The 26,110-nt window shown below is 47.2% G+C and overlaps 1 protein-coding gene across 3 annotated transcripts in view; it reads left to right on the forward strand.

Moving 5' to 3' along the window:
• The window catches only part of ICA1 (islet cell autoantigen 1), a 115,137-nt gene extending 105,853 nt beyond the window's left edge, over positions 1–9,284 (forward strand). For all 3 annotated transcript variants that reach the window (XM_040352275.1, XM_040352274.1, XM_040352276.1), the window contains 2 exons: positions 6,728–6,832; positions 8,408–9,284. In XM_040352275.1, coding sequence (XP_040208209.1) covers positions 6,728–6,832; positions 8,408–8,529 — 227 coding nt within the window. In that variant the 3' untranslated portion in view covers positions 8,530–9,284. The remainder of the gene's footprint in view (positions 1–6,727; positions 6,833–8,407) is intronic.
• The last annotated feature ends 16,826 nt before the right edge of the window (positions 9,285–26,110 follow it).

Consider the following 26,110-nt stretch of genomic DNA (forward strand, 5'->3'; position numbering starts at 1 on the left):
CATATTGATTGGTTTGCGCAAAAGTTATAGCGTCTACAAAATAGGGGATAGTTTTATTGCATTTTTATTATTTATTTATTATACTAATAATGGCGGCGATCTGCGTTTTTTTTTTTTTATCGTGACTGCGACCTTATGGCGGACACATTGGACACTTCTGACACATTTTTGGGGCCATTGTCATTTTCACAGCGATCAGTGCTATAAAAATGCACTGATTACTGTGAAAAATGACACTGGCAGTGAATGGGGTTAACCACTAGATGGCGCTGAAGGAGTTAAGTGTGTCCTAGAGAGTGAGTCTAACTGTTAGGGGGAGGGGCTTCCAGTGACACGTCACTGATCACTGTTAACCGATAACAGTAGATCAGTGACATGTCACTAGGCAGAACAGGGGAATGCCTTGTTTACAAAGGCTTCCCCCTATTCTGCCTTTGCCGAGCGCAATCACGGGGCGCCTGGGAACATCGTGTTCCCGGGGACCCGTGAGCGTACTCACGAGGCGCGTGGTGGGCGTGTGCGCACCCGCTGAGCGGGAAATTTAAAGGGACATACAGGTACGCCCATTTGCCTGCCCGTGCCATTGTGTAGACGTATATGTGTGTGCGGCGGTCGCTATGTGGTTAATAGAGTAACTCTTCCTCTATACCAGCCTTTCTCAACCTTTTCAGCACAGAGAAACCCTTAAAATAACATTCTGGTCTCATGGAATCCTGCTAAAAAGTACTTTATCTACAACTCATAATACATTATTAGTGTGATGGTCAGTGAGATGAATGTTCCTTACACTTGTGGTCATTTTGAAGAATAACCCATCTAAAAAGATCAATGGTGTCAGTGGGACTTTATCTGAGAGGAAGAAAGTGCTCATTGCTCAAGGAACCCCTAGCATCCTCTGGAGGAACCTCAGAGTTCTATGGAACCCTTGTTGAGAAATCTTGCCTTGCTTTTTCATCCACAGAAGGTCACAGAATGTTTACGGAGATGACACCTTTGACAAGAGTTGCCTATCACAAGACATTTCTCGTCAATGATGTCATCTCCATAAACGCTCTGTAGCCTTCAGTGGATGTGGCACAGCCTGTACCCCTCCTTCAATGGCGGCACATTGCTTCTTCTTGGAATCCATTATTTACCTGCGATGAAAAAGAGTTACTGTAGAGAAAGAGGTACGTTACTCTACCAACGTGAAATTTAAGCAATCTACGTAAGTTAACCACTACCCGACGGCCGTACGACTTTATACGGCCGCGGGGTGGTTCTGAATCTCTAACAGTCCGTGTTTTTACAGCCTGCGCGCGCATCGGCGCGCGCGTGCCCCCCCCCCCCCCGCATCACTGAGATGCCGATGTGAGTGCCTGGCGGCCGTGATGTCCGCCAGGGACTCGCGATCGGCGGCTACAGGGACAAGACGTGGAGCTCTATGTGTAAACACAGAGATCCATGTCCTGTCAGGGAGAGAGGAGACCAATCTGTGTCCCTTGTAGGGACATAGATCGGTCACCTCCCCCAGTCACCCCCCCTCCACCTACAGTTAGAACACAATTTAGGGTACACATTTAACCCCTTCCTCACCCCCTAGTGTTAACCCCTTCAACGCCAGTCACATTTATACAGTAATTAGTGCATATTTATAGCACTGATCGCTGTATAAATGTGAATGGCGCCAAAAATGTGTCAAAAGTGTCCGATGTGTCCGCCATAATGTCGCAATCACGTAAAAAATGCTGATCGCCGCCATTAGTAGTAAAAAATAAAAAATAATAATTCTGTCCCCTATTTTGTAAGCGCAATAACTTTTGCGCAAACCAGCCGCTTATTGCGATTTTTTTTTTTTCCCCAAAAATATGTAGAAGAATACGTATCGCCTAGACTGAGAAAAAAAATGTTTTTTAAAAAAAATTGGGCTATTTATTATAGCAACAAGTAAAAAATATTTTTTTTTTCAAAATTGTCGCTCTATTTTTGTTTATAGCGCAAAAAATAAAAACCACAGAGGCGATGAAATACCACCAAAAGAAAGCTCTATTTGTGGGGAAAAAAGGACGCCAATTTTGTTTGGGAGCCACGTCGCACGACCGCGCAATTGTCAGTTAAAGTGACGCAGTGCCACAAGCTGAAATTTCACCTGGTCAGGAAGGGGTATATGTGCCCAGTAAGGAAGTGGTTAATTAAATAAAAGTACAGCCCTAGTTTAATATATTTTTCAAATGCTTTATTGGCAAGATCTTCCTCTCGGCACAATGCCCTGTTTTGCCCGCTGACAGCCAATATAGAGCTACAGAGAGGATCTTAATACATCTACTATATTTTTAATCATGTAACATAAACTAGTAAAATTGTGTCCATCCATTAAAGAGTTGAAGTGGAGAAAATGTAAGGATACAGGAGATCATTGAGTGCCTACATGAGAAAGCAGCATGGCATTGTTGGAACACCATCATGTACGTACCCTCGTCTGTCCGTTTCAGAATATCACAGTGTAAGAACACGCAGCATGGCATACTACCTTTAGAGCCCACTGCTACACCTACAAGATTAGTCTGTCCTTGGAAGGATTGGGGTTTGTGAACTATCAGTGGGCAGAGGGGCCCTCAGTCTAGGGAAGAGGTCATAATCTTAAAATGGAGGACGCTGATATGGATGATTGATTATTCTATTGGGTTCGACTTGCTTGTTCGTGCTTGGTTAGAGTGTTTTCTGGGTGAGGTGTTATGTGGTATTCCTGGTAGGCTGGCAGCTAGCTATACTGTGGGTGTGGGTCAGTATTCAGGGGAGTGTCCAGGTAGTCATCCTGAAGTGAGGTGTGGATAGTGCAAGAGATCTTTTTTGGTTATTGGGAGGGGTGTTTTTTGGTTATTGGGAGGGATGTTTTTTGGTTCTCAGGAGGGATGTTTTTTGGTTCTCAGGAGGGATGTTTTTTGGTTCTCAGGAGGGATGTTTTTTGGTTCTCTGGAGGGATGTTTTTTGGTTCTCTGGAGGGATGTTTTTTGGTTCTCTGGAGGGATGTTTTTTGGTTCTCTGGAGGGATGTTTTTTGGGTCTCTGGAGGGATGTTTTTTGGGTCTCTGGAGGGATGTTTTTTGGGTCTCAGGAGGGATGTTTTTTGGGTCTCAGGAGGGATGTTTTTTTAGGTCTCAGGAGGGATGTTTTTTGGTTCTCAGGAGGGATGTTTTTTTAGGTCTCAGGAGGGATGTTTTTTGGGTATCAGGAGGGATGTTTTTTTGGGTATCAGGAGGGATGTTTTTTTGGGGTATCAGGAGGGATGTTTTTTTGGTTCTCAGGAGGGATGTTTTTTGGTTCTCAGGAGGGATGTTTTTTTAGGTCTCAGGAGGGATGTTTTTTTGGTTCTCAGGAGGGATGTTTTTTGGTTCTCAGGAGGGATGTTTTTTGGTTCTCAGGAGGGATGTTTTTTGGTTCTCAGGAGGGATGTTTTTTGGTTCCCTGGAGGGATGTTTTTTGGTTCTCAGGAGGGATGTTTTTGGTTCTCTGGAGGGATGTTTTTTGGTTCCCTGGAGGGATGTGTTTTGGTTCTCAGGAGGGATGTTTTTTGGTTCTCTGGAGGGACGCTTTTTGGTTATCTGGAGGGATGCTTTTTGGTTCTCGGGAGGGATGTTTTTTGGTTCTCTGGAGGGATGTTTTTTGGTTCTCTGGAGGGATGTTTTTTGGTTCTCTGGAGGGATGTTTTTTGGTTCTCAGGAGGGATGTGTTTTGGTTCTCTGGAGGGATGTGTTTTGGTTCTCTGGAGGGATGTGTTTTGGTTCTCTGGAGGGATGTGTTTTGGTTCTCTGGAGGGATGTGTTTTGGTTCTCTGGAGGGATGTTTTTTGGGTCTCTGGAGGGATGTTTTTTGGTTCTCAGGAGGGATGTGTTTTGGGTCTCTGGAGGGATGTTTTTTGGTTCTCTGGAGGGATGTTTTTTGGTTCTCTGGAGGGATGTTTTTTGGTTCTCTGGAGGGATGTTTTTTGGTTCTCTGGAGGGATGTTTTTTGGTTCTCTGGAGGGATGTTTTTTGGGTCTCAGGAGGGATGTTTTTTGGGTCTCAGGAGGGATGTTTTTTGGGTCTCAGGAGGGATGTTTTTTTAGGTCTCAGGAGGGATGTTTTTTGGTTCTCTGGAGGGATGTTTTTTTAGGTCTCTGGAGGGATGTTTTTTGGTTCTCAGGGGGATGTGTTTTGGTTCTCTGGAGGGATGTGTTTTGGTTCTCTGGAGGGATGTGTTTTGGTTCTCTGGAGGGATGTGTTTTGGTTCTCTGGAGGGATGTTTTTTGGGTCTCTGGAGGGATGTTTTTTGGTTCTCAGGAGGGATGTTTTTTGGTTCTCAGGAGGGATGTTTTTTGGTTCTCTGGAGGGATGTTTTTTGGTTCTCTGGAGGGATGTTTTTTGGTTCTCTGGAGGGATGTTTTTTGGGTCTCAGGAGGGATGTTTTTTGGGTCTCAGGAGGGATGTTTTTTGGTTCTCAGGAGGGATGTTTTTTTAGGTCTCAGGAGGGATGTTTTTTGGGTATCAGGAGGGATGTTTTTTTGGGTATCAGGAGGGATGTTTTTTTGGTTCTCAGGAGGGATGTTTTTTGGTTCTCAGGAGGGATGTTTTTTGGTTCTCAGGAGGGATGTTTTTTTGGTTCTCAGGAGGGATGTTTTTTGGTTCCCTGGAGGGATGTTTTTTGGTTCCCTGGAGGGATGTTTTTGGTTCTCTGGAGGGATGTTTTTTGGTTCCCTGGAGGGATGTTTTTTGGTTCCCTGGAGGGATGTTTTTTGGTTCTCTGGAGGGACGCTTTTTGGTTATCTGAAGGGATGCTTTTTGGTTCTCGGGAGGGATGTTTTTTGGTTCTCTGGAGGGATGTTTTTTGGTTCTCTGGAGGGATGTTTTTTGGTTCTCAGGAGGGATGTGTTTTGGTTCTCTGGAGGGATGTGTTTTGGTTCTCTGGAGGGATGTGTTTTGGTTCTCTGGAGGGATGTGTTTTGGTTCTCTGGAGGGATGTGTTTTGGTTCTCTGGAGGGATGTGTTTTGGGTCTCTGGAGGGATGTTTTTTGGGTCTCTGGAGGGATGTTTTTTGGGTCTCTGGAGGGATGTGTTTTGGGTCTCTGGAGGGATGTGTTTTGGTTCTCTGGAGGGATGTTTTTTGGGTCTCTGGAGGGATGTTTTTTGGGTCTCTGGAGGGATGTGTTTTGGTTCTCAGGAGGGATGTGTTTTGGTTCTCAGGAGGGATGTGTTTTGGTTCTCTGGAGGGATGTTTTTTGGTTCTCAGGAGGGATGTGTTTTGGTTCTCAGGAGGGATGTGTTTTGGTTCTCAGGAAGGATGTTTTTTGGTTCTCAGGAGGGATGTTTTTTGGTTCTCGGGTGGGATGTTTTTTTGGTTCTCGGGTGGGATGTTTTTTTGGTTCTCAGGAGGGATGTTTTTTTAGGTCTCAGGAGGGATTTTTTTTTGGTTCTCGGGTGGGATGTTTTTTTGGTTCTCGGGAGGGATGTTTTTAGTTATTAGAAGGGATGTTTTTTTAGGTCTCAGGAGGGATGTTTTTTTGGGTATCAGGAGGGATGTTTTATGGTTCTCGGGAGGAATGTTTTTTTGGTTCTCGGGTGAGATGTTTTTTTGGTTCTCGGGTGAGATGTTTTTTTGGTTCTCGGAAAGGGATGTTTTTTGGTTCTCGGGAGGGATTTTTTTTGGTTCTCGGGAGGGATATTTTTTTGTTTCTCGGGAGGGATGTTTTTTGGTTTACGCCACCAGAAATTTCAGCACACAAAAGCGAAACAAAAAATAGCTTTTATTGTAAGCGTTGTACAAATGTATTTATCAAAGCCAACAAATTCATTCTTTACTATACACCTCAAGTAAGGTGAACTGTTAGGAAATCTCTACTTTAAGAAATGGAGGGGTTGGCAAGAGAGAAGAGTGGAAAGGTGGAGAAGAAGAGAGGAGGGAACAAGAAAGAGGTTGCTTTGGAATAAATGTGCACATCCCTTCCGCCCACAAGCATTCTCCTAATACCAGTATTTTGTAGTTTTGGGTGGTGGTAGCAGAGGTAAGATGTCAAGGCACATTATGCTCCCATCTATTAAATCCTTTTCTTGGTACTTTCTGTGGGCAGGGCAAGTTTACTTTAAAGTTGATGTAAACCCAAATTGTTTTATTTATTTTTTTGGATGTCACAATGTACAGTATAAGATTTCCTATCATCTGTGCCCAGTCTTGCCACACAGCGTTAATCCATCTCTGAGCAATCCTCTTTAATTGTTCAGTGAAATAAAACAGACTTACAGAGAAAAACCTTAGTCCATTCCGCCCCCTTGCTGTGAGTGACAGGTTATTTACATATCTCATGCACTAGCCTAGATATGGGCATTATTTTTTAATTCCCACCCCCACTCCTTTTCTGAAGTCATGTGGTTACTTTTCTGGATTTTGACTGGATGTTAGTGATCATAGCAGAATTTAGTGTAAGGAATACACAGGAAAAAATGCATGTTGACAAGGGGAGTGTAAAGGAGGGCGGGGAGTCTACTGACATCACGACTCCACCCACAGAGCTCCAGACAACAGATCCACCCACAGAATCTGCAGTTTTTCAGTTCTTATAACAGACAGAGGGGAGACATTTGACAGGTAAGGATACATGCAGGAGGCGTCTATATCCTTATAGATCAGCACTATGGCAGTGGTTTAGAAAGGAAGAGAGTGGGTTTACATCCACTTTAAGGGGCAGCACAGTCACTTTCTATATTTCTTTATTTCAGACTGGACAGCTTTCGGTGGGGCCTCATCTTCAGCACCATTATCATTATCCTCAACCTCTACATCCACAAACCTCAATCAAAATAGCAGCGCAACCCCACAGAAAGGTGAGAACTGAGAAGCATCTGGTCTGTATTGTTCTATAGGCTGCAATTCCAGCAGTCCGCCGTACGGTTGTCTTTCAATGGAGTATTTTCAAAAGCAATGAGCATATTAGGCCTCCTTAGCGTTGGGGGGCACTCCACTGTGTCAGGACCAATGGGCCGTATCTGAAGTGAGCAGGGAATCCTTGTATCTCAGGAGACCACAATGGTATTTTAGAAGGCACCTTCAGCCCAGTAACCCATGTTCGTTCTGCAGCACTCTCTATTTAAGGGAGATACTAGGCCCCCACCCTTATAGACATAAACTGACCCATTGGTCTTCACATAGTTACATAGTTAGTCTCAGGGCTTTTTTTCAGCAGGAACGCAGGGAAAAGCAGTTCCGGCACCTCCAGCTCTGAATGTATGTAATGGCAAGGGGTGTTGGGGTGTACTGGAGGGTCTATTGTTGTTGGAGGGGATCTATTTTTACAGGGGCGGGGTCTATTGTTGCTGGGGAGGTCAGTTGTTGCTGGTAGGGGATCTATTGTTGCTGGGGGAGGCGGGATCTTATGCTACTGGGAGATAATCGTTGCTGGGAGACATGAACTGTTGAGGGAGGGGTCTATTGTTGTTAGCTGTTCAGAGTCTATTGTTACAGGGGATCTATTTTACTTCCTATTATATAGAAATTACTTAGCACCACAAATTGATACTTGGTTTTGTATCCATTACTGAGAGGTGGGTAGGAGTGGAACCAAGGAATGGTGCTTGGAGGTGGGTAGGGAGTGGAACCAAGAAAGCGTGCTTGGCGGTGGGTAGGGAGTGGAACCAAGGAATGGTTCTTGGAGGTGGGTAGGGAGTGGAACCAAGGAATGGTGCTCGGAGGTGGGTAGGGAGTAGAACCAAGGAATGGTGCTCGAAGGTGGGTAGGGAGTGGAACCAAGGAATGGTGCTTGGAGGTGGGTAGGGAGTGGAACCAAGAAATGGTGCTCGGAGGTTGGTAGGGAGTGGAACCAAGGAATGGTGCTCAGAGGTGGGTAGGAGGTTGAACCAACGAATGGTGCTCAGAAGTGGGTAGGGGTAGAACCAAGGAATGGTGCTCGGAGGTGGGTAGGGAGTGGAACCAAGGAATGGTGCTTGGAGGTGGGTAGGGAGTGGAACCAAGAAATGGTGATCGGAGGTTGGTAGGGAGTGGAACCAAGGAATGGTGCTTAGAGGTGGGTAGGGAGTGGAACCAAGGAATAGTGCTTGGAGGTGGATAGGGAGTGGAACCAAGGAATGGTGCTTGGAGGTGGGTAGGGAGTGGAATCAAGGAATGGTGCTTGGAGGTGGGTAGGGAGTGGAACCAAGGACTGGTGCTCGGAGGTGGGTAGGAGGTTGAACCAATGAATGGTGCTCAGAAGTGGGTAGGGAGTGGAACCAAGGAATGGTGCTCGGAGGTGGGTAGAGGGTGGACACAACAGGTGACTTGGAAGTAGGGAGTTCCTGCACCTATACTCTGAGGGAAAAAAAACCCTGGTTATTCTGGATGAAAAAAGACACAAGCCCAAAGTGCCCGTAGTTCCACTTTAACCAACATATCCATTTGTTTTGCAGATACATCTAAAAGCACAAAAGACTTGTCCACTTGGTACAACCTCTTTGCAGATCTCGATCCCCTATCGAATCCCGATGCCGTTGGAAAAACGGACAAAGAACACGAACTAATGAATGCATAACAATTTCCTACGTTGCTGCAGACAACCCTTCCGCAACAAGCACCCCCGTCCCCAGCGATCGCCTCACAGGGGACAGACCCCGCCCTGACACTCGTGCCACTTTTCTTCTTCTTTTTTTGTTTTCCTGCAGAAATAAAGATGAATTATTTCTTCGTACAACGGGAGATGTGAGAAATTCCTCGGCTACGCCAAAATCTACACTGGACTCGCTAAAGAACTATTTTAAGGGAAATGCTAGGAACCTATTTTTATATATGCCAATGTAACGGTCAGAGGATGTAGATGTCAAATATCTTTTTTTTTTTTTTTTTTGTTTCTTCTTTATTTTTGTGTAAGCTCTATAGAGGTCTTTCTGTTAAGAATAATTTATTTGGGTGGGAGCAAAATTCTTTATTGTTGCTAAGATACTCGGCATGAACTGCGATGATTCACTTTCTTGTTTCACAGCCGAATAGCAAGTGCAGAGTACAAAGGCAAATTTCTTCCCCGGAAATAAAATTATAAAAAAAAAAGAAGATATAACATTGCTAATTTTTTTTTTTTTGAAGAAACCATTTGACATTTTACCAATATGACAAAGTGCCTCTAATAGATTGGCTTTTATTTCGGACATCCTATGTACTTACTACTGCACTAAAATACTCGGCACTCGCCCACAAGATGAAGTATTAATCCCAGCAGTTCTCACAAAGAGCATGCTTGCAATGTCATTAAAGGAATCAATAAAAAAAAATACTTTGACTCATAAAGTGCAATCCAGTTCTACTGGGATCTTATTCACGTCGCCATATTTTTACAGGGCTTTATTTTACATGGCCATTACCATGCAGATTTTGCTGTCGCACACACCTTTGATCTAGTAGGGGAAAGAGACCGCTGCTCCAGATGAGTGCACTTCGGTGGTGAGTCTGAACTCGGAGAGATCCAATGGGTGCAGGCAATGCACTAGGCATAAATGGAAGCAAAAAGGTATGGACAGCCGCACTCCGATAAATGTAAAAAACAATAAAAGCCTTTAATCCAGTAAAAAAAACACTGCACAAACAGAGAAATAGCAAACGGTTCTAGCTCCCGGTTCTCGCTCTGTAACGAGCGATCGCGGGTGCCCGGCGGTGGTCGCGCCCGCCAGGCACGCGCGTCGGCACCAGGAACGAGCCCCTAGTGGCTGAAACAAAATTGGCGTCCTTTTTTCCCCACAAATAGAGCTTTCTTTTGGTGGTATTTGATCACCTCTGCGGTTTTTAGTTTTTGCGCTATAAACAAAAATAGAGCGACAATTTTGAAAAAAATTCAATATTTTTTACTTTTTGCTATAATAAATATCCCCCAAAAATATATATATATAAAAAAAATGTTTTTTCCTCAGTTTAGGTCGATACGTATTCGTCTACATGTTTTTGGTAAAAAAAATCGCAATAAGCGTTTATTGGTTGGTTTGCGCAAAATTTATAGCGTTTACAAAATAGGGGATAGTTTTATTGCATTTTTATTATTATTTTTTTTTTTACTACTAATGGCGGCGATCAGCGATTTTTTTTCGTGACTGCGACATTATGGCGGACACTTCGGACAATTTTGACACATTTTTGGGACCATTGTCATTTTCACAGCAAAAAAATGCATTTAAAATGCATTGTTTATTGTGAAAATGACAATTGCAGTTTGGGAGTTAACCACAAGGGGGCGCTGAAGGGGTTATGTATGACCTAATATGTTTCTAACTGTAGGGGGGTGTGGCTGTAGGTGTGACGTCATCTATTGTGTTTCCCTATAAAAGGGAACACACGATTGATGACGGCGCCACAGTGAAGAACGGGGAAGCTGTGTTTACACACAGCTCTCCCCGTTCTTCGGCTCCGGGGACCGATCGCGGGACTCCAGCGGCGATTGGGTCCCACAGCTTCGGACCGGGTCTCGCCCGCGACCCATGGCTGGGTACTAGCACAGGACGTACCTGTACGTGCATGTGCCCAGCCGTGCCATTCTGCCGACGTAAATGTGCAAGAGGCGGTCCTTAAGTGGTTAACAGGTCGTGTTTTCAGGCTTTCCTGCAGATTAAAAGGCTGTGGTGATTACTAAGGCAGTAAAACTGATCAAATCACCTGTGCAAAATAATGGAAAGCTTGAAAACATGACCTGTTGGTTTGCCTTGAGGACTGGAATTGAGAAACACTGGTCTAAGGAAGAGGTAGCGGTGGGGGGGGGGGGGGGGGGTGAATTTGTTCTTGGCGTCTTTTATATCTTGCCAGGTGTGTCCTACTGGAAAGAGTTAATTTTAGGAAGCGTGGAAAAACATTTTCCATTAATGTGCCATAAAAGAATGATGCCAGCAGGCAGATAATCTATATCCTATGAAAGTTTATTGGCGTGGTGATCAGTGGAACATGAACATTAAATATTTAACCTGAGCTGATTAAGCCGTTTTTTGTGTGCGCTTTTAAAATGCACCAAGTAAATATTCTTTTTAGCCAGAGTGCTGATCGTTCTGTTCACGTTTCTTGCTGGTGATTGGATGGGTTTCGCTGTATGTTGGCTGAATCTAGTAAAGTACAATGAGGCCAGAGATAGAACTGAGCTCAAATCCTTCCCCACTGACTTTTCTTAACCACTTCCATCCTGGGCACTTACGCACGTTCCTGCCCAAGCCATTTTTCAGCTTTCAGCGCTGTCGCAATTGAAATGACAATTGCGCGGTCATGCTACACTGTACCCAAATAAAAATGTTATCATTTTGTTCTCACAAATAGAGCTTTCTTTTGGTGGTATTTGATCACCTCTGCGATTTTTATTTCTTGCGCAACAACTAAAAAAAATACCGACATTTTTGAAAAAAATTAAGTTTTTATTTTTTTCTGTAAATTTTTTTTGTAAATAAGTAAGTTTTCTTCAATTATGGGCACTGATGGGCACCGATGAGGCGGCACTGATGGGCACCGATAGGCACGTTGGTATGCTGCACTGATGGGCACTCATAGGCGGCACTGATGGGCACTCATAGGTGGCACAGATGGCATTGCTGGGCATCATTTTAGCCATAGCCCATGTTGCCAGTCAGTGCCCAATTGTGGGCACTAATTGGCATCGATTGTGTTTTTTTTTTTTTTTAATTGGTGTTTTTTTTTTTTCACTGGGGGGCACTTTTTTTTTTAGCACTGGGGAGCACTTCCCTGGTGGTCCAGTGTTGGCATCCGAGGGGGGTTGCGCTGATAAATAATCAGCGCGAACCCCCCCCCTCCCTGTCAGGAAAGCCGCCGATCGGCTCTCCTCACGTCTGACGAGTGAGGAAGAGACAATCAACGGCTCTTCCTGTTTACATCGTGATCAGCCGTGTCCAACCACGGCTGATCACGATGTAAAGAGCCTCCGCTGGAGGCTCTTTACCGTAATCGGAGATACAGGGTGTCAGACTGACACCCCGCATCACCAATCGCCCCCACAAAATCCTTCAGGACGTCAATAGACGTCCAGTCAGGATTTCACAACCACATCCCGGACCAGAAGTTGCCCAAAGGGTGACGGTAAAAAGCTGAAAAACCAAGTGGTTTGGTGAACGTTTGGTTGAAAATGTTGTGCCGTATGCAGAACAAGTTCACGGCCAACGCCCTTTGGACCAAAATCCACGGAAAAGTCCGCTGGAAGTCCGATCGTTTGAATGCGGCTTTAGATTTACCGAAACCATGTAGTACAAGGGCCTGCCTGATTGCATACAAATTTGAGAAAAGAGCGCGCTTGTCTGTTCCCTGACTCGCGCATGCTCTGAAACGCGTTGTGGTCCCCCTCGGCTCCCGTCCAGCTGACGTCACACGCCAGCACACGAGACTCCAGCCCAGCAGCTTTTCATTATCACGTATAGTCAGCTCCCCCCGGCTCCGAGCGGCTGCAGATGTCTGGTCCAGATGTTAACATCTCTCAATCCTGGCTCCACTGACTCTCAGCAAAGTCTACACCAGCTTCCCGGACTTCACCATCTTTATCATGATGCAAGTCCTGGATACTTTTTATACTTTAAATATTAAAACAGAATACTCCGAGGCGCTTTTCTTCTTGTTTCTTCACCTCATATTATATGGTTTTGGTAAATCTGAAGAGTTTCAATTTGTATGCAATCAGGCAGGCCCTTGTACTACATGGTGTTGGTAAATCTGAAGAAAATCTAATGGTGTGTATGGGGCATAAGAGCCCATTCACACTTTTTTACATTGCAGGAGTAGTGTTGCTCACGAATATTCGCATTTCGAATATTCGTTACGAATATGGCATATTCGAATATTCGCGAATAACTCGAATTTCGCGGCCAAAATTCGCTATTCCGAATATTCGTATTTTTTCAAATGTATTTTTAAAACAGATCACATCCTATCGACGTCTAAAAGCATTGCTGGTATGATTAGAGACCCTGGGCCGAGTAGCTAAGCTGAGGCGATCCTTTTATGTTGCCGAATATTCGCAATCGCGAATATTCGATTTCCGAATATTCGCGAATACTTTCTCCGCCCTTCTTTTGCATCAGAGCCAATCAGAGTTCTCCTACCACAGTTGTCAAAATTTCGCAATCAATTTCGCATTAGCGAAATTTCGCAATTTTTTTTTTTTATAAAATATCACGAATATTCGATTTTAGCGAATATTTCACGAATATTCGTCTATATATTCGTGATATATCGCGAAATCGAATATGGCGTATTCCGCTCAACACTATGCAGGAGTACATTCTATGTGAAGATGTGCTGCAGTGTAATTAATTTTGAATGGTACTCCAACACCTGTGTTACAGCACATGGCAACACACTACAGTGCAGAACAAACACTGCAGGTACAGTGCAACCGGAAAGTATTCACAGCACTTCTTTTTCTGCATTTTGTTGCAACCTTATTCCAAAATGGATTAAATTCATTATTTTCTTCAAAATTCTACAAACAATACCCTATAACAGTGATGGCGAACCTTTTTGAGCCCGAGTGCCCAAACCGCGACGCAAAACCAACTTACTGTATTTCTTTCAAAGTGCCAACACAGAATTAAAACTGTAAATTATGCTTTTGGTTACTATACATTACTGTCCACCATTCAGTTGCTATCGGTTACCATACATTACTGCCCACCATTCGGTTGCTATACATTACTGCTCACCATTCGGTTGCTATACATTACTGCCCACCATTCAGTTGCTATACATTACTGCCCACCATTCAGTTGCTATCGGTTACCATGCATTACTGCCCATTATTCGGTTGCTATACATTACTGCCCACCATTCAGTTGCTATCGGTTACCATACATTACTGCCCATCATTCAGTTGCTAGAGGTTACTGTCAATGATTACCTGCAATTCAGTCCCCTTCTGCAAACTGCTCAGTCCTGCCGTTGCTTTATAAATCACCACCCCCGCTGCTGGCAGAAGGGTGAGGAAGAATGCACACAGCCATGTCTGTGTCTTTGATCTCCCTGCTCGTGCTGCTGACCGGAGAAGGGAAGGGGGGCCTGGGGGGGGACATCACAGAAAGCCTGCTCTGCCTCACAGCAGCTCCGGTCCTGACAGAGAAGAAGGCTCTGGAAGTTGGAACATGGTAAGTGCAGGGAACAGCCGAGCAGAGCACACTCCCGCCCGCCTCAATACAGTTCAGCCACGCATTCATCTCTGCCTGCATCTTCTTGTCAAATGTGGCGGGCTGCAGGAGGAGGGCGGGTTACAGCGATACTGATTGGCTGAGAGGCGGTGGTGGGCAGAGCAGTTATTAGAAGTGTGGACGAAACTATTCTATGATTGCGCTCGTCACCCCGGGCGCTTATTGTTTGTGACTCCCACTCGGGCACGTCACCGCTAGCCCACAGAACTATGGGAGATGTAGTTTGCGGTGCGGTGTGGACGATTCGGTGCTTCACTGTGTGATTTCCTCATTTGATGGCGTGCCCACAGAAAGGGCTCGGAGTGCCAGCAGCGGCACGCGTGCCACAGGTTCGCCATCACTGCCCTATAATGACAGCATGAAAGAAGTTTGTTTGAAATCTTTTGCAAATGTAATAAAAATAAAAACAATCCCATGTACATAAGTATTCACAGCCTTTGCTGAATACTTTGGTGAAGCCCCTTTGGCACCAATTACAGTCTCAAGTCTTTTTGAGTATGATGCTACAAGCTTGGCACACCTATTTTTTGTTCAGTTTTCTCCCATTCTTCTTTGCAGGACCCCCCCCCCCCACCCCCCACAAGCTCCATCAGGTTGGATGGGGAGTGTCGGCGCACAGCCATTTTCAGATCTCTTCAATTGTGTTCAAGTCTGGGCTCTAGCTGGGCCACTCAAGGACATCCACAGAGTTGTCCTGTAGCCACTCCTTTGTTTTCTGTCATTTTAGCATCAACATTTTTTTGTCCTTTAGCCCAGGTTCACACTGGGGTGCGGGAGTGAAGCTGTGCGAGTTCAGCTGAACTCACACGATTTCACTCCCGCTGGCAGTCCCGATTTCAGAGACATCTGTGCAGGTTTCTGCACAGATGTCAATGTAAATCACGGCCCACAATCACAAAAAGTAGTACAGGAACTACTTTTTGAAATCGGTGCGGCGTCGCACCAATTAGGACGGTGTCATTGCCGACAATTTGAGATGCGATTTGTCATGTCAAATCGTACCCAATGTGAACCAGACCTTAGATCAATTTCAAACTCTGGATTGCCCAGGGTAGGAGTCATCGGGTTCAGCAGGGTCGATAACTTAACTTTTTTGAGTATCCTTTTAACTACACTAAGTGTCGCGCCCACTGTCGGATGTTGCTTTACTGCTTGCGGTATAGTCGTGTTTTTTAGCCAAATTATCCCTTCCAGGGGTACCTCCACTATTACTTGTTCCATGTGCACACCAATACAGCACTCTTGCTAAATGTATTGCCTCATAATACCCCTCCGGGTCCGGCAGCCCTACACCACCCTTTTCTTTTGGTAGGATCATAATGTCTCTACGAATTCTAGAAGGTTTTCCAGCCCATACAAACCTTGCCAGGTGTGTGCCTTTCTAAATCCTTTCTATTTTCTCGTCGTGAGATTCTCTGCAGTTTTCCTGCCGAGAAACCCGAGTGTGTATACTTACCGGGTCGCCGTGGAAACCCGCGGATGCTCTAAATGACCTAAATGGAGCGCAACATGAGTAATTCCTTGTATAAAGGTCGACAAGAGTGCAAAGCCAACAGGTTCTTAAACAGAATGGCTAATGCAGAAGCTCGTCACTTTAGGAGGGATATGCAATTAGCGGACCTCCAGCTGTTGCACAACTACAGGTTCCATGAGGCATACCAAGACCTTGACAGCCACAAGCATGATACCCAGAGGCAGAGGCATGATGGGACTTCGTTTTGCAACAGCTGGTGGTCCGCTAATTGCATATCCCTGCTTTAAAGTATTAAGCCACATTCTGGTCCAGACTAAAACTGGAGGAAGGCCATGTGGTCAGGAATAGAATATTCCCAGGGATTCAGATGCCTGCTCTCCAACCAGCCACAGAAGCCCTCCAGGTGCGATGGTGGATTTTCTCTCCTTGAGCAGGGTGGGAACGACAGTCAGCAATGCCCCCATCTTTTAGGACCTAGGTTTCAACAGCTTGGCTATTAAAGCCAGTGACTGAGAAGCAGGGTGGAACTGAGGGCCCTGTGATAGCAGGTCTGGCCTGTTTGGAAGAGGCCAAGGCTCAAGAGTCTGTATACCAAATTCCCCTGTGCCAATATAGCGCGTCTGTTCTTTTATCTTGTAAAGCAGTCAAGGGTAAGGCCCCTTTCACATTGAGGCGTTTTTCATGCGGTACAGCGCTAAAAATAGCGCTGCTATACCGCATGAAAAAAAAAAGGATTTTTGTACTCACCGTAAAATCCATTTCTCTGAGTTCATAGACGGACACAGCCTTCATTGACCTTAGGGTTATGCTTCTTCCTACCAGGAGATTTAGGCAGAATTCTACAGCACTTAAGGTGTTAAAAACTTTCCTTCATGCGGCTCCTCCCAGGGGGCGTGGCTCCCCCAGGCATAACCCACACCCTGCTTTAGCAGCCTCAGTTCGTAACAAGCAGTACAAACAAAGGAGGGGTGGGTGCTGTATCCGTCTATGAACTCAGAGAAATGGATTTTACGGTGAGTACAAAAATCCTTTTTTCTCTTTTGTTCATAGACAGACACAGCCTTCATTGACCTTAGGGACGTCCCCAAGCAGTGTCAAAAAATTAGAGGGGTGGGAAAATAACACAGCAAAAACAGGTTACACACCAAACAAAAACCAGAGTTACTCAACGGAGGAACTCCAACCTTAAACTGCCGCCTGTAACACCCTGCGGCCGAAGGAGGCATCAGAAGATGCACTCACATCCACCATATAAAACTTTGAAAAAGCGTGGACCGACGACCAGGTCGCAGCCTTACACACCTGTAACACAGAGGCTTTGTGTCGGAAAGCCCAAGAGGCCCTGGTCGAATGCGCCATGACCCGAAAGGGGGGCGCCCGCCCTTCAGGGCATAGGCCTGAAGCACAACCTGTCGGATCCACCTGGAAATGGTGGCCGACGAGACTGCCAAGCCCTTACTGGGACCGGACACAGACACGAACAGCGAGTCCGACTTCCGGAACAGAGCTGTCGCCGACAAGTAAACTCGAAGGGCCCGAACCACATCCAGAGAATGTAAAGAGGCCTCCTTCGGGTTCTTCGGCTGAGGACATAAGGATGGAAGAACAATGTCCACATCCAAGTGAAAAGCCGAAACGACCTTAGGGAGAAAAAACAGCTGCGGCCGCAGCACCACCTCATCCTTACGGATGACCAAGCAGGGAGCCTTGCAAGACAAGGCCGCCAGAACAGACAGACACCCGTCTAATCGAGGTAATTGCTACCAGAAATAAAATCACCTTTTGTGACAATAAACAAAAAACCTCCCGAATGTCCTCAAAGGGAGCATCCTGAAGCACTGAAAGGACTAAATTCAAGTCCCATGGGGGTAATGGAGGGCGCACCGGAGGGGCCACCTGCCAGACCCCCTGACCCAACGCACGCACCGAGGAGTGCGATGCCAAGGGTCGCTGCAAGTAAAAACAGCCAGAGCAGAAATCTGGCTCCTAACCGTACGTAAGGCGAGAGCCTGAACCACTCCCTGCTGCAAAGACAGCAGAATCCTGAACACAACGCATGTACTAGAGTGCCAGTTCATCTCCCCACACACAGAGAAGTAGGCCTTCCATGTATGAGGGAAAAAACCTACGTGAGGTAGACTTCCGTGCAGGCAGCACGGTAGAGACCACCAAGCCCAATAGGCCTCGGTCCTTAAGCCCCTGGCTCTCAACAGCCACGCCCCTAAGGCCGGTGGCTGTGAAACAGGGTGGAAGATCGGACCCTGTAACAGAAAATCAATTCCCAGGGGAAGACGCTAGGGGGCGTCTGCCAGCAGACGCACCTGGTCCGCGTACCAGAAGCGACGCTGCCAATCTGGGGCAATCAGGACCGATAGAATCCCTACAGCTTCTACTCTGCGCAGCAGGCGAGGAAGAAGCTTCCGAGGAGGGAAGGTGTAAAGTAGGCGACAGCGACCCCAAGGAGCAGCCTGACGCGTCCGCCCACGGGTCCTTAAACCTGGCCACGAACCGTGGCACCTACCGATCGAGACGGGACGCTAGAAGGTCCACGTCCAGAGTGCCCCACTTTCGGCACAGACCCCGAAACACCTGCAGGTGGAGAGACCACTCTCCTTGGCCCAGTGCAGTGCGACTTAGGTAGTCGGCTAGCCAATTCCGTATTCCCGGAATGTACCCAGCCGATAGAGCCGGAACGGACCCTTTGGCCCACCGAAAGGATGCGCGCGACCCCCGTCGCTGCAACAGAACTCCGTGTGCCTCCCTGATGATCAACCTACGCCACGGACGTGGTGTTATCGGACAGGATCCTGACCGGTCAGGCCTGTAGATCCAGGGACCACCTTGCTCAGAGCTCCAGAACGTTGATCAGTAAGCAGGACTCCACCTGAGTCCAGTGCCCCTGGGCTGACTGGGCGCCCCTCCCCAACCGGAGAGGCTGGCATCCGTCGTGACCACTGTCCAGTGGCCTGCAGAAAAAAGACTTTCCGGCCCGAAGCACCGGAAACGCCAGCCACCACACCAGGGGAGACATGATCAGATGACTAAACTGAATCTGGTAATCCAGAGATGACGGAAGCTAGTCCCATCATGACAGCAGTTCCCTCCGTAGTACCCTGGCGTGGAATTGGGCATACGGAACCGCCTCGAAAGAGGCTACCAACTGACCCAGAACCTTCCTGCAGAATCGCAGAGATGACCGCTTCTGGGTCGGCAACTGCTGCACAGCAGATAGCAGAGTCTGAAGTTTTTCCGCTAGGAGAAAAACACTCCCGCCCCGGAGGAATCCAGGACCAGTCCCAGGTATCCCTGAGACGGAATCAACCCTGATTTCAGGACAATCCAGAAACCAGCCGAACACTCGGAGAGCCTGACACGTGATCGGCACGGCTCTACCAATGCAGAGCTCGAAGAAGCTCGTAGGAGAATGTCGTCCAGACATCCCATGATAACAAACCCCCGCTGTCACAGCCGGGCCAGTATCGGGACAAGCACCTTGGCGAAAACCCGCCGAATGGGAAGGACACCATTGAAAATGGCCCCCCCCCCGACCGCAAAGCACAGAATCTCCGGTAGTTTGAGGATATGCAGGTACACGTTCATTACATCCAAGGATGCCAGAAAATCCCCCTGATGAAGTGCCGCTATTACCAAGCGAATCGACACCACCTTGACAAAACAAAACGAGGGACTTGAGGCCCAGGATCGACCGGGCCCCATCCTCCGTGGGGACACAAACAGAATGGAGTAAAACCCCGAGACCGTTCCAACGAGGGAACTGGCACAATCACTCCCCTGACCAGAAGATCCTGGACAGCCCCCGACGGAGTCAACCGGCGAACCGGAGGAGGCCAGAAGCCGGAGGGGAAAAAACCTGTTTGGCAGACAAGAGAGAAACTCAATCTTGTACCCCAAGGAAAACACTTCGCAATGCGAAGCCAGTCTCCCACCCGAGACACGGGCGGGAGCAGACCTTCAGGCGGAAGCAGGTATGTCCGCAGACTTGTTAGGTATGCGGTATCAGGTGCGCTGCTACCCCGCAGCGGGGATTCAAGCACCATGTAGACCTACCCCCACCGCACAGGGCGAGCGAAAAAACGCTCGGAGGTAGGCAAGGAGGGTCCTTGTACAGGGCGAGGTCCCTAGCCCTTCCCAGACTGTGGGAACAGCATGCGCTTACCACCCGTGGCATCCTCAATGATGCCAGTCAGGGAAGACCCAAAAGGACCGTTCACCCTTAACGGCCATCACCAAGGCCACCTTAGAGGTCCTTCTTCCAGCTCCTGCAGCAAGAGCTTCGCCCTTTAAGTCGGGGCCTGACCAGGGCCCCGGCCAGAGCCGGCCTCACCGCCGAACCCACCACCGTGAATAGGGAGCGGGCCACGGCCTCCACTCTCCTATCAGCGGGATCCTGAAATGCAGGAGCCCCTTCCACAGGCAACGTGGTGGCCATGCGCAGTCTGGGTCCACTGGCGGAGGAGAGACCTACTTTTTTTTTTTTTTTTTTAAAGCCCCCCTCAAGGGGGTAACAGGTTGCAAAGTTTTTTGACAAACTTTTTGCGGTGCATCCCATTCCTTGTATAACATATTGTCCAAATAAGGAACACAAGGAAACACTTCAGCGGTGCGTGGTAGTGTGCTGGTACTGACACGGAGGTGTCTCCGCCACATCCTCAATTTTTAGAGTCTCCCGCACCGCAGAAACAAGAGCTCCAACAAATTCTTGCCAGCAACTGACTGCAGCAGAGTCATCCTCACTATCCATAAGGGTTAAACCCGCAGCCTCTGACATAACAGAACCAGAAAAAAACAGCGATTCTGTGTCATCCCCAGAAGCAGGCTCAGGGAGGGGGCGCTTTTTTACCCCCCATCCGGGCACCAGCTGCTTCAAAACTGGCAAGAAACCCAGTACAGCCAACATAACAGATGTGGCAGGGGAATGGGGCATTAAGGGTTAACTCAGGCATAGCTTGAGTTCCATAGTGTCAGCGCTGAGTCACCCACCCTGCAAGGCAGGACAAAAAAAAACCCCACTGGTCACCTCCTTGCTGCTATTGCAGAGCATGGGGGCCCCCGGTATTCACCACCCCACCCAGCTGCAGAGGGAGCTGAAAAAACCCTCAGGTGTGCTCTGATGTGCTTGTTATAATGTGTCTTCACCTCATGGAAGATTCACAGCGTTTCACAGCACTAAAAACTGGTAAAAGAGACCAGAGGCTGTGATGAGTCATCTCAGGGAAGAATCACATCGTTACCAAGGAGATTTCCAAGATGGCCACCATCTGAGGTAAAAATTACCTCATAGAACACAGCAGCACTGGCTGTGCTTTGTCTGTCACATTTAGAAAAGTATCACAGCGTTACCAAGGAGCAGGGCTTTTTTTCAGGGGGAACTTGGGGGAACTCAGTTCCACCACCTCTGGCTCAGACCCTTTGGTGCCGGCTCACCACAATCACTTGTAAACACAGAAGTCTGGTTTCTGTGTTTACAAGTGACAGCTTTGTAACTCCCCTGAACTCTGCACTCTGTATGTAAAGCAACTCTGGTATTTAATGACCCTTTAAGACCCTTCTACAGTTTGTGAAATCTGAACGGGTCGTGGTTGAGTTCCTGCACCTATTTTCTGAGAAAAAAAGCTCTGCCAAGGAGATTTCCAAGACGGCCGCTGTCTGAGGTAAAAATTACCTCATAGAACACAGCAGCACTGGCTGTGCTTTGTCTGGTAAAAATTACCTCATAGAACACAGCAGCACTGGCTGTGCTTTGTCACCTCAGAAAAGAATCACAGCATTACCAAGGAGATTTCCAAGATGGCCGCTGTCTGAGGTAAAAATTACCTCATAGAACACAGCAGCACACAGCAGCACCCCCCAGAGTAACAACACAGTCCCCCTAACAACACACGGGCTCCGGTGGTAACAAAGAAAACCCAGGAGGCCCCCCTTCACAGCCACTACCCAGTCAGGGGAAGGAGGGAGAGGAAGGGGAGAGAGGAAAGCAGGGCGGACCCTCAGTCGACCTCCCCAGGGAAACCACCAGCCAGACCACTTACCTGAGTAAGGGGCCACTACTTACCTGTCCTGCGACTACCCGGCTGGAGGTATCCCAGACAGAACCAACGTCCGTAAACGGCATGGCTGTCGGCCAGACACACTGCGACAAAGCCATAGAGACCGGTCATATGTGTGCCCTAGAACCGAAGTTCCCCGGCCGCCCCTGGAGCAATGGGGCCTGTCGTGGACGTCCCAAAGCTGAGCTGAGGGCCGGCACACGCTCGAAGGCCGAACATGGGGGGACTACAAGGGTCGAGGACCCAGCCTGTCACCCAGTCGGCTGTTGATAGAAGAATCGCAGGATTCAAAATGCAGGAACAAAACAATAAAAAAGCGAGAAAAATCGCCAGAAAAAACCCCACTGGTCACCTCCTTGCTGCTATTGCAGAGCATGGGGGCCCCCGGTATTCACCACCCCACCCAGCTGCAGAGGGAGCTGAAAAAACCCTCAGGTGTGCTCTGATGTGCTTGTTATAATGTGTCTTCACCTCATGGAAGATTCACAGCGTTTCACAGCACTAAAAACTGGTAAAAGAGACCAGAGGCTGTGATGAGTCATCTCAGGGAAGAATCACATCGTTACCAAGGAGATTTCCAAGATGGCCACCATCTGAGGTAAAAATTACCTCATAGAACACAGCAGCACTGGCTGTGCTTTGTCTGTCACATTTAGAAAAGTATCACAGCGTTACCAAGGAGCAGGGCTTTTTTTCAGGGGGAACTTGGGGGAACTCAGTTCCACCACCTCTGGCTCAGACCCTTTGGTGCCGGCTCACCACAATCACTTGTAAACACAGAAGTCTGGTTTCTGTGTTTACAAGTGACAGCTTTGTAACTCCCCTGAACTCTGCACTCTGTATGTAAAGCAACTCTGGTATTTAATGACCCTTTAAGACCCTTCTACAGTTTGTGAAATCTGAACGGGTCGTGGTTGAGTTCCTGCACCTATTTTCTGAGAAAAAAAGCTCTGCCAAGGAGATTTCCAAGACGGCCGCTGTCTGAGGTAAAAATTACCTCATAGAACACAGCAGCACTGGCTGTGCTTTGTCTGGTAAAAATTACCTCATAGAACACAGCAGCACTGGCTGTGCTTTGTCACCTCAGAAAAGAATCACAGCATTACCAAGGAGATTTCCAAGATGGCCGCTGTCTGAGGTAAAAATTACCTCATAGAACACAGCAGCACACAGCAGCACCCCCCAGAGTAACAACACAGTCCCCCTAACAACACACGGGCTCCGGTGGTAACAAAGAAAACCCAGGAGGCCCCCCTTCACAGCCACTACCCAGTCAGGGGAAGGAGGGAGAGGAAGGGGAGAGAGGAAAGCAGGGCGGACCCTCAGTCGACCTCCCCAGGGAAACCACCAGCCAGACCACTTACCTGAGTAAGGGGCCACTACTTACCTGTCCTGCGACTACCCGGCTGGAGGTATCCCAGACAGAACCAACGTCCGTAAACGGCATGGCTGTCGGCCAGACACACTGTGACAAAGCCATAGAGACCGGTCATATGTGTGCCCTAGAACCGAAGTTCCCCGGCCGCCCCTGGAGCAATGGGGCCTGTCGTGGACGTCCCAAAGCTGAGCTGAGGGCCGGCACACGCTCGAAGGCCGAACATGGGGGGACTACAAGGGTCGAGGACCCAGCCTGTCACCCAGTCGGCTGTTGATAGAAGAATCGCAGGATTCAAAATGCAGGAACAAAACAATAAAAAAGCGAGAAAAATCGCCAGAAAAAAACTCCAGAGTCCAGGAACTCCAGAGAGAGCCTTGACCTCCTGTCGTTAGGCAGAAAACAAACTGAGGCTGCTAAAGCAGGGTGTGGGTTATGCCTGGGGGAGCCACGCCCCCTGGGAGGAGCGGCATGAAGGAAAGTTTTTAACACCTTAAGTGCTGTAGAATTCTGCCTAAATCTCCTGGTAGGAAGAAGCATAACCCTAAGGTCAATGAAGGCTGTGTCCGTCTATGAACGAAAGAGAAATCATGCCCTGTAGTGTTCAATGTGAAAGCCCGAAGGCTTTCACATTGAAGCGGTGCGCTAGCAGGAGCGCTCCAAAAGTCCTGCTAGCCGCATCTTTACCGCGGTATAGGAGCGGTGTGTTCACCGCTCCTATACCGCGCCTTCCCATTGAAATCAATGGGAAAGAGCGGTAATACCGCGGCCGCAACGCGGGCGGCATTAACCCTTTTTTTTTTTTGGGTGGTTGAATGCTAGAAGATTATTAGCTAGATTCAGAGAGAGTTACGGCGGTGTGTCAGTAGATACGCCGTCGTAACTTTAAGCGTATTCTGGAAACCAGATACGCTTAAATTAGGCTAATATACGAGCGGCGTAAGTCTCCTAAGCCATCGTATCTTAGGGTGCATATTTCGCTGGCCGCTATTTGGCGCTTCCGTTTTCCGTGTCGAATATGGAAATGAGCAAGATACGGCGATTTACGTAAGAGGTACGCCGGCGTAAAGATAAAGCTGCTCCCTAGGTGGCGCAGCCCATGCAAGGTATGGACGTCGGAACAAGCGTATCTTTTTACGTCATTTGCGCAAGTCGTACGCGAATAGGGCTGTGCGTAAGTTACGTTCACGTCGTAGGCAGTGTTCGACGTATCTTAGGCCTTGTACACACGAGGGGACAGTCCGATGAAAACGGTCCGCCGGACCGTTTTCATCGGACATGTCCGCTGGGAGATTTCGGTCTGATGGCTGTACACACCATCAAACCAAAATCCACGCGGACAGAGAACGCGGTGACGTAGACGACACCGACGTTCTCTATCGCGCGAGTTCAATGCTTCCACGCATGCGACGAATCAATTCGACGCATGCGCAGGATTTGTGTCCGCTGGTTAGACGTACTAACCAGCGGACATGTCCGCCGGACAGCTAAGAAACATTTGTCCGCTAGAAATCTGTCCGCTAGCCTGTACACACGATCGGATCTGTCGGCGGACCAGTTTCAGCGGACATGTCCGGTCGTGTGTACGAGGCCTTAGGCATTCTATCCGACGCATGCGCACTGGGATACGCATGCGCCGTTCGTTGATAACGTCATTTACGTGGGGTCATGCTTAATTTCCCTAAAACACGCCCACCTCTTCCTCATTTGAATTAGGCGCGCTTACGCCGGCCCATTTACGCTACGCCGCCGTAACTTAGGACACAAGTGCTTTGTGAATACAGCACTTGCCTCTCTAAGTTGCAGCGGCGCATCGTAAATACCATACGCTACGCCCGCACAAAGTTACGCTGCCCTACCTGAATCTGGCTATATGTATCTGGATAAAATGTATGTACAAATGTATAACCTGTATTGTTAAAAAAACAAACCCTCACCACAGATTTTTCAGTTTCTGCACAACACAAGTAAAAACGAGAAAACGTTTTTTTTTATTAATAACTTTATTTAAATAAAGACACAAGAATTTCTATACTGAAAAAATACAAAACAAAAGCCACACATCTTTATTTTTTTTCTCTCCAAAGCAATATCGTGTGGTAACTGGAATACTGTAAAGCACGTCGGCTAAAAATAAACAGGACAACTATGTACAAATCTTTCATCGTTATTTCAAACGAAAAAGGTCTACAGCGTCCGAGAATATGAGAATTGCTAGTACAGGGAATTGGAATAGACTTCTCTATAACAGGCAAGAGCAAACCCCCATCCTTCAGCAACAGGAAAAAACAGCATGTCCCAACACGCCTTCCTGGTAATGATGGGATTTGTAGTACTTCCATCGCTGAAAGATGAAAGGATTTCTCAACAATCGGCTCAACAAACTTGATTAAACACCTGGAGTATGTCAAGAAGATCAAACAAAAGCTTATGGGGGGAAAAAAATTGATATTTCAAAAGGTGCGCAGAAGACAACTGATCAATGTGACTGAATGACAGACAACATTTTAATGTCTTTTTGACTTGAACATTGAAAATACTGTAATGAACATTAACAGGAAGAAAAAAAAAAGAGTTGTACGTCGATCTATAAATTCATCTATCCACAATCAGGTTCATGTGTTTTTACATTTTTATTTTCTTCTCATTCAAGACCTGAGATTTGTTACAATAAGTGCCATTTTTTCTGCAGTGTACTGTAGGAACTGGCTTCAGTAAAGAGAAAAGACAAAAAAAAAATGCTACTTAGGCTTAAACAAGTACAAAAATATAAATAGAAAAAAAAAAAAAAATTAAATATCTTTATTCTCCACCTAAGGTCATTTTGTTTTTACAATCATTCAAACAACGGCAAGAGGGGAATAGACAAGGCAACTTCTTTTTTTTCCAACACAAGAATATTGGAGAATGTCAAGAGTTGTGTGAAAGGAATAAATTCGGTGTATATTGAGTTGTGAAAGAAAAAACAAAGGAATTTGGTATGGGCCATGGCGCAGAGCCACATGTTGGCAATGTACAGAATAGGGAAAAGTACA

The sequence above is a fragment of the Rana temporaria genome, chromosome 5 (assembly GCF_905171775.1).
Source record: "Rana temporaria chromosome 5, aRanTem1.1, whole genome shotgun sequence".
NCBI lineage: Eukaryota > Metazoa > Chordata > Amphibia > Anura > Ranidae > Rana > Rana temporaria.